The following is a 9108-nucleotide window of genomic DNA, read 5'->3' as shown; positions in this document are numbered from 1 at the left end:
ATTATTTTAGAAAATATGAGGGCACAATGTGACATTTGTTCATTCTGGAGGGAGGCTATCTAGGGGTTTCCTATATTATTCTCCGTGTTTTATCTTTTAAACTTTTCAAAACTAGAAATGTAATTTTTAAAGGGAGGGGGCAATGGAACAACGATAATATTAAAAAAATGTACTTCATCCTTGTGGGGACCACATTTCCTTTCATGGTATTCAGGAGGAATGTGAGTAAAGGAGTTCAGTTGTTTTTACGTTGCTTTTGGAGGCATGGCAGCAATCTTTTGGACCTCAACAACAGCTCATTGGGCTCTGACCTGGGTCTCCACATCGTGTGTGTGTCTGTGTGTCTGTCTGCTCCCCGCTGCAGCAAGGATTCTCCCTGAGCTTGTCCTAGTCACTTACCTCTGTTTTCCCAGCCCTGAACTTCCAACAAAGAAGGTACCCTAGTAAAGGATTAATGAATGACTCTGATATGCTCATTTCTAGCTAAATAATGAGCCATTTCAGGGCAGGAACCATGTCGTCTTCCCCTCATGAGCCCTCATTGGGAAGAAGGCATGGATGCTTGTTGAATGAATGAATGACTGCAATCCTCCTTCCCCAGCCCATCAATGGAAGCAGAAGACACATGACCCTTCCCGTTCTACCATGAGCCTCCCAAGGCTCTGGCAAGGACACTATTTCCTTAGACTGTACCATGGTTTTCTGCCTGCATTGAAAAGCCAATGATTGTGTGTGTGGCTATATAGGGTGACCAACTTCCTGGGACTAACCCAGTTTTCACCACCAAAAGTCCTGTGTCCTGTCCTGTCAGTCCCAGGCAAACTGGGGTGGTTGGTCACTGGACAGCAACTCCCTTCTCTCTGGGCCTCATTTTTTTCTCATTCTCTTATAAGAGGATTCAATCTGGTCTTACCTTTGTATATCACATGTAAGATTTTAAGAATGGCCCAGAGGGGAAGAGATGAATCAAAGAATGAAGTAGGACTCAAGTTGGAATTTTCTGAGATCTTTATTTTTTACAAAGAATGTGGATGGGCACTGCCACCCCGGCCTTGATTCTAGTGGCTTGCAATGGTCTGAGAAAAGAGGGGGGAAAGTCAGAATAGTCTAGTTAGGAGCCATATGGAACTGAGTTCAGGTCCCTGCCATGTCCCTCATTGGCTATGTGACCACAGGAGAGTGATCAGACCTCTCTGAGCCTCAATTTCCTCATCTATATAAGGTGGGTAATCATAGTACTTAGCTCATGGGAGTTTCTGACTAAACTATTAGCTCAGGTGTCATCACAGTGCACATGTTTAAGTAGTTTATAAATGATGGCTACTACTGTTATCATGAATAATATTAATCCTTTCTGACCACTCATTCCCCGATGAGGTTTGTACTCTCACTGGGGCCTGAGCTTCACCTATCACACTTCATCATTTTGCTCATTGAGCCTTCTGTCCCCAGAAGGCAGCCATTTGACACTTCACTCTATCCTCCATGATAAGAAAAAACCTGGACCAGAGGAGGCACTTCAGAAACACTCGTTGAAATAAGGACGTTCAGCAGTAGTTCAAAGCTTCACCCAGAAGCCCTTGAGATTCCCGGGGCCACACTGTAGCAGAAAACATCCTCAAACCCCTCTGGAATGTCCCCAAGGGCCTGCCACCTCCCAACCACTGACCTCCTAGGATCGGGATCTGCTGTTCTCCCCCATCCTGCAGGCACCTCTCCAAAGAGCCAGCGCCTGGAGCCGCAGCAGCTCGCCCTGCCCTGCTCACCTCCTCAATCCAGTCAATGAAGGCTGAGATCCGTGTGAACACCGTGGGCTTCTTGAGGGTGTTGCAGCCAAAGGCAGAAACGAAGCTGGTTACGCCATGGACCTGCCAGGAGCCGTCCTCTGCGGGGCAGTTGAGGGGTCCTCCAGAGTCACCCTGGAATGATCAGAGAGAAGAAGGCTGAGCCGTGACTGAGCTTCAAGGAACTGGTTATGACCTTGGGGATTTTGAGAAACTCCCATATGACTTGACCTCTCCAAGCCTCAGTGTGCTCCTTTGTGATGGGGAATGATATCTATCTTACAGGATTTTGTGAGAATTAAATGAGATGATAAATATATGATCTTAGCACAATGCCTGGTAGAGAGGAAGCAACCAATAAACGGTAGTTCCCATTATTAGTACCACAGTTAGTTATTCATGCTGTTACTCATATTCGCTTATAATACAATTATAGTATTGCTTAATTATAACTTCAGGACCCCAGAGTTGAAGGTGGCTTTGGAGGTCATGTCATGGTGTCAATATCCCTTGCTATACTGATGGGGAAGCCTGAGAACCAGGGAGGGACAGAGACTTGCCCCAGATAGAGTCAGTGTGTGATCTGCGATGAAAATCAAGAGACCAAGGTTGTGTGTCTGGGCTGCACTGACTTCCTCCAAGTCCTGTCTGGCCTGGAGGCTGGATGGGGCCAGCAGGTAAGATCCTCCTCTGCCTTTCTGGCAGATGGCAGAGGTACCCCAGGGCCCTGCAGTTCCCATGGAGTGGCTGTAGCCCCACACCACCTCGGGCAGGTGAGAGCTGACTCACATTGCACCCGGAGCGAGTGTCCCCGCCGGCGCACACCATGGTTCTCTTCACGGTGCTGCCCCACCAGTCCCACTGTGAGCAGTGCTCGTAGTCCACCACGGGCAGCAGGGCCTGCTGCAGCTTGTCCGGGAGCGGCCCACCAGCTGTGGGGATAGAGAGGGCTGAGCAGGGGCCATTGGGGTACAGGGCTCGGACTGGGATCCAGGAGTCCCTGAGTGGGGTGGGGGGTTTGAGAAAAGGCAGTTCTTCTAGTCTGATGGGAACTTTCCTCCCACCAGCTTATATGGTCCTGCCTGCTTTGTCCATCAGAATGTCTCCAGCTCCTGGCACACAGAAGACATTAAGAAACTTTCCATCAAACACATTCAGGCTTGGGAGGATGAGGGGAGAAGGCTGCTGCTGGAGAAGGAATGGGAGAAAAGTGCAAAGATGTTTGTGGTGTTGCCCTCAGCCCCCTGCCCCGGGCTCTGTCTTCCTGCCCAGTGTCCCTTTGGCCGGCTAGAGGGCTCAGCACATACTGTAGAGACGGCCCCAGCCGCTGATGTAGCAGGGTGTCTCATTGGGCAAGATGTCACCGGCGGGAGGGAGGCAGGCGAGCTGGACCTTGTCTCCCAACTGGGCGCTGCGTGAGAGCTTGATGAGGGCGATGTCATTGCTGGGGAGGAGGGAAGAGGTCATGAGGAGCCTGGTCCTCCAGCCAGACCAAGCCCCACCCACCCCAGCTTGCTTGGGATGCGCCCGCTGCTCCATCTCTCTCCAGATCCTATGCATCCTTATTGCTGAACAACTTTAGGAAGCCCTCCTGGCCCCTTCAGCCCATGCTGACCCTTGCCCTTCATAATTGTCTTCAGCTTAATTTACATTAGTGGTTTTCACACACCAGCTGCACTGGAATCCCTGGAGGGCTTGTTAAAACACAAACACTCCCTCCTTGCTGGAGCCCATCAGAGCTTCTGATGCAGTGGGTCGGGGAAGCCCCAAGGATTCACATTTCTAACGCATGTCTGGGCGATGTTGCTGCTCTAGCCTTCTCACAATTTGAGAACCACTGCTTTGTCTCCATCTTCTGCTTGCCACTCAAGTTATTGTTTTTGGGTCTGATCTTCTCTCCACCTACCCCAGGAGCTCTGTAAGGATGGGTCAAAGTCTTGATCATTATGGTCCCTCACTCCTGCACTGCACTTGCAGGATTCTGCACACTTCTTTGACCCTCTCACCAGAAAAAATGCTGACACACAATTTTGCATATGCTTGAGGGGCTTAAGAAGCCTTGCTTGCTGTTCTCACCCAGTGATTGCCTCCTTGACCCTCACAACCACCCACAAAGTCACCCTTGACAAGTGGTCAGATTGAGGCCTCGAGAAAGGCAATGACTTTGACTAGCTCAAGCCATACAGCAACTTAGTCCTGGAGCCTGACTCTCAGTCCAGTGCTCCTCCTTTTGTCCACAAGCCAGGAACCCAGGGTGCTCTGGATGAACATCTGTTGAATGGAAGAAACCTTGGATTTGGGAGTGGGGGTGCCCGAGGAGTCTTGGGTTCTGAAGCCAACCAGCTGAGTGGCCTTGGGAGAGTTCCTGCCCCTCCCTAGGCCCTGCTGTCCCCTCCATGGAAGAGAGGTTTGATGCAGATGATCCTCAAAGGCTCTGCTGATTCTGACCCTCAGCATGTGGGACCTGCGCTCAGGCTGCTCAGAATCTGTATGGGGTCACAGAGGGACCAGTAGAGGAGTCACTGGGTCCCAGGCCTGCAAGTTCACTCACCCACAGGCCACGCAGTTGGAGTTCCAGAGTGGGTGCACGAAGAGGTCCCCAGCATTGATTGGGATCACCTGTTCCGGGCCCTCTTCCTCTCCCCGGTCATACTCGCCCAGAACAACCTGGTAGGTCAGGGAGCTCCTGCCGGTGGAGGTGAGGTCAGTCCAGGCCTGACTGGCCTCCCTCCTTTCCCTCCCACAGTCATCCACTGCCCCAGCCTGCCTGGGTCTCACCCAGGGGCAGGAACAAGTGAGAGAACTCACGAGACACAGTGGCCTGCAGTTACGACCCAGTCAGGGGCGATGAGGCTGCCTCCACAGGTGTGCCTGTAGGCTCCGTTCTTTTCATACTGCAGGGAGACCTGGTGGCAAGGCAGGGAGGAACCTGAGTTGTGTGGGCCCCGCGGTGAGGGTTGCTACCCATGGCTGTATAGGTTGTGCACTGTACAACTCTAGAGGGCATCACTCACACAGAATGGCAGCTTCTGGAAATGTGCAGTGCCCAACCTACACAACTGTACCATCTATAACTGCTTTCATGCTACAATGGCAGAATCCAGTCACTGCAATAGAAACCACATGGCCAACAAAGGCTAAAATATTTACTAGCTCATCCTTTACACAGGTTTGCTGATCTTTACTGTGGACCAGGGCCATCTCTTAGAACTTTCTGTAATGATGGAAAAGTTCTATATCTTCACTGTCCAGTATTGTAGCCACTAGCCATATGCAGCTATTGAGAATTTGAAATGTGACTAAGCACTGAACAACTGAATTTCTAACATTTTGTAACTTTAATTAATTTAAATTTAAATGGGCACATGAGGCTAGTGGCTACTGTGTTACTGCAATGAGTCTAGCCCTTTGTGCCTCCATCCACTCACCTCTCTAAAGCCCGTCATCCCTTGATTGCTCTCAGAAATTATAGCTCTGTTGTATAATTTGAGGAGTCTAGAAGTGAGTCCCTCAAATCTCCCTGCTTAAACACAGTGCTGAAATTCCACCACTGGTATACCAACTCTTCAGTTAAACATTGTCTTCTCCACAGATTCTACTTTTAACTTGCAAACAGACCAGCCAGGGTTCCAGACTGAACAGACAAAATTTCCACATGAAGTAGATTGTCCAAGAGTTTCCTGGTCTGGAGAAGCTGAAGCGGATACTGGAAACGAAGCAGCGGGGCCAAGGCTGGATGCTTTGTAGTCAGAGCACGGGGTGCAGAGCTCATGGTGGTAAACGGTGCAGCTGGTATTGCTCTTACCTGCCAGGGCCAGCTGTAGGGGACTGCGTCCTCACCATTGACAACTCGGGTGGAGGGGTGGTAGGAAGGTTGGCCACAGCCTGAGGCTACAGAGGAGAGAAGAAGTGTCAGCCAGGCAGGGGTCCCCAAAAACAAAGAAGAGGCCAGGGTCCCAGCCGCAGCTGTGCCACAGACAGGCAGGCTGTGTGAGCCCACGCAAGCGCCTTCCCCGCTCTGACCTCAGTAGCTACATATGAACAGTGAGCCTTTGGACTAGAGCAGAGATTTCCAGAGTCCCAGGAGTCCTAGGGATGGAGATGAACATGTGGTCTCCTTCCATGGCAGGAAAGAAGGGGTTGATGCACTCAGAACAATGCCTGGCACCCAATGATCCTTCGAGAAGTGACAGCTATTGTCACGAAGAATAGTGGATTTGGAGGAAGACTGCCTAGTTTCAAAGTGTAGCCCTTCCCCTGGCTCTAGGATGAGCTACTGTACTTCTCTGAGGGTCAGTTTCTCCATTTGTAATTGGGGATAATAACAGTACTAACCTCTTGGGGCCATTGTGAGGACTATATAGATAATATAAGAAAAGAAATCCTTGACATTCTGCCTGGGAGATAGCTAGTAAGAATTCAATTAACATTATCTGTTACCATTAATCACTGTCAGTCAAGGGAGGCTGCTTGGAGAAGGTGGCCGAGAGCCGTAATGTGCTATGGCAGAAAGACCAGGAAAAGAGTAGACCTCAGGATATGGAGCGCAGTAGGAGAGTGTGAGAGGAGATTTGGAGGGTTAAGCAGAGGAAAGGAAGTTCTAACCCAAGCAGTCTAACCAAAGAGCCCAAACTCTTTCCCATCAGACTTTGTTCACTGCCCCCATCAAGGACTCCCACCACAGAGCTTTGGGTCCCCCAGTCTTCCTCCTGAGCTGGTCCACCACCCACAGCTTCCCCTCCATTCTCCTGCTCTAGCACCAAGCCAGAAGCCTCCACAATCATGCCCCAGACACAAGGTGAGAGCTCCCGCATGGAAGCAGGTATTGGGTTTGAGAGACTCAGGGTGGGTGGCAGATTTCAAGGGCTTCTGGCCCAGTGCAGAGCAGGTTGGGGGCTTACCAAGGGCCACAAATAGGAGAAAACTCAGCAGCCGGATCATCGTGAGTTTTGAGGCGATAAGAAAGAGACACATAGCCTAGGGCTCTAATATAGGGTGGGAAATGGGGGGTGGGGGTCAGACTGGGCCCCATTCCCAGAACAGGTGGTGGAACACCAGGTCTCCCATGGCCCAAGGCCACATCCCTCACCCACTGCAGATGGGGGAGTGACAGCCAACCACAGGACCCAGGGTTCCCTCCAATGTGGGTGGGGCTCCACAGGTGGCATTGAATGGCAAGCTGATAATGGGAGAGGAGGAAGGAAAGTTCACATCAGAACAAGTCAGTCATGTTCCAGGAAAGCACATGGCTCTGGGATTAGTCACATCTAGGTTCAAATCCTGGCTCTGCCACCTCCAAGCTCTGCGTCCTTGGGCACGTGGTTTAACCTCTATGAGCCTCAGATTTCTCATTTCTAACGTAGGATTAATATTAGTATCTACCTCAATAAAATTTTTTGTTGTTGTTGAGCACACTCTCTATATCAAGATGTTTGAGGGGATGCAGACATGGTCCCAGCTCTCCTGGAGCTTGAGTCTAACAGGAGAGACAATAACAAATCAACAAAAATAAGGAAAGACTATTTCTGATTATGGTGGTAGGTGATGTGTGCTGGAAGTGACTGGGGTGGGAAGAGGAGAGACTTCTTTTGACCAGGGGCCAGAGACAGTGACTTTTGGGCTGAGGAGGTAGTGTTCGATTGAGTTCTAAAGGGTAAGTAAAAGCCAGCCATGGGAAGCCCTGAAGGAAAAGCTTTCCAGGTAGAAAGGACAGCAGGTACAAAGGTCTGGAGGCTGGAATGGGCTTGGCTTCTTCAAGGAGAGGAGATAAGTGAGACTGAAGCACGGTAGTCCAAGTAAAAAGTGGTGAGGGATGAGGTCAAAGAAGTGACGCCTAAAGCTGAATTCACATGTGATCCAGCAGTTCCACTCTTAGGTATGAACCCTCAAGAAAATCGTGCACATATGCCCCAGGGAACACGAACAAGAGTCTTCCCAGCAGCCCTGTCCTCAATCCTCAATAGCAAAAATCTAGAAACAGTGCAGATGTCCATCAAGGCAAATGAATGAATATGTGTAGTATAGTCACATAATGGAATATTAACCATCAGTCAAAAGGAGTGAATCGCAGTGACAAGCCACAATGCAGATAATTCCTCGGAATATAAATAAAGAAGAAAAAAAGGCATCAGAAGATTAAATGCAGTTTAATACTCTTTTTATAGAATAAAAAATCATTGAAATTTAAAAATATAGCTTCTAAGGACTACAAATAGGTGAATAAAACTGTATAAAATGGCAAGCAAAGGTGTGATGAACATAGGATTCCAGATCATGGTTAGCTTAAGTCTGGGCTGGAGGCAAAGAGAATAGATTAGATGTTGCTAGAGCTTCTAGCTTTGTTTTGGTGGTTTTTTGTTTGGTTTTAGCTTTTCTGAAGGTTAATTGACATATAATAAAATTTACTAGTTTTTATTGTAAAATTAATACATTTTGACAAACATATACAGTCATGTAACCACCACCACAATCACGGAACATTTTCATTACCCCCAGGATTTCTTGTCACATTCTATCCCACCCCCACACCTGCTCCCCCGCCACTCCCAGCAACTAGTCATCTGCTTTCTTTGCTCTTGCCTTTTCTAGAATGTTTACATACAAATGGAAGCATATAGTATATACCTTCTGTTTCTGGGTGTTTTTCACTTAGCATATGCTTTTGAGATTCACCTGTGTCATAGCTTAGCTGTGGCTTTGAAGGTGCTAACTGCATTATCTAAAATAACTGAATGTCTAATAAATAAAAGTGACCCATGTGCGGACTAATGATAATTTAAACAATGATGAGAGTGTGTCATGGACCGAGGATTATGATTAATCCAATTCTCTTATCTGAAATCCAGATAGAGAGAGAGAGAGAGAGAATAAGAAATAGAGAGAAAGTGGTGGGGGAAGCAGACCCTGTCGGGTTTCTTGCAGGTCCGGGTGATAAGGAGTTGGGTCTTTATTCTAAGTACAATGAGAAAACCTTAGCGGGTGGCGGTGGCGATTAAAGTAAGGGAAGCACCTGGAATCTCACTTATACTTTCTAAAAATCTCTTCCCAGGTACTATGTGAAGGACTGTGGGGAGAGGGTGAGGGGGACCAGCTGGAGCTATTTCAGTCCCCTGGGCAAAGCAGGGGTTGCAGGTGGGGCTTGGCCTGGGATTGCAGAATCAGAAATGGAGAGAGATGGGTGGGATCAGGGTGTATTTTGGAGACAGAGCAATACCCCAGATCGCCTTAGTGAAGTGTGAGGCACAGTGCCTGGCACCAAGTCAGTGAACTTAATTCACATTATTTTACAGAAAAGACTTTGCACATCTTTGTTGGCTATTGGAAA

General features: G+C 48.8%; 1 protein-coding gene across 1 annotated transcript; it reads right to left on the bottom strand.

The window, feature by feature from the left end:
* Nucleotides 1-990: 990 nt before the first annotated feature.
* LOC102514000 (chymotrypsin like elastase 3B) lies at nucleotides 991-6811 on the bottom strand. The gene is made up of 8 exons (XM_006188304.2): nucleotides 6686-6811; nucleotides 5590-5675; nucleotides 4593-4690; nucleotides 4336-4470; nucleotides 3092-3228; nucleotides 2574-2716; nucleotides 1767-1919; nucleotides 991-1076 (listed from the first exon to the last, which is right to left on the bottom strand). The coding sequence occupies exons 1-8, from the start codon at nucleotides 6756-6758 to the stop codon at nucleotides 1059-1061; spliced, it is 843 nt and encodes a 280-aa protein (XP_006188366.2). The 5' UTR covers nucleotides 6759-6811; the 3' UTR covers nucleotides 991-1058.
* Nucleotides 6812-9108: the final 2297 nt, after the last annotated feature.

The sequence above is a fragment of the Camelus ferus genome, chromosome 13 (assembly GCF_009834535.1).
Source record: "Camelus ferus isolate YT-003-E chromosome 13, BCGSAC_Cfer_1.0, whole genome shotgun sequence".
NCBI classification, from domain to species: domain Eukaryota; kingdom Metazoa; phylum Chordata; class Mammalia; order Artiodactyla; family Camelidae; genus Camelus; species Camelus ferus.
Note: the sequence above shows the minus strand (reverse complement) of the source record. Positions and strands in the feature narration are given on the sequence as shown.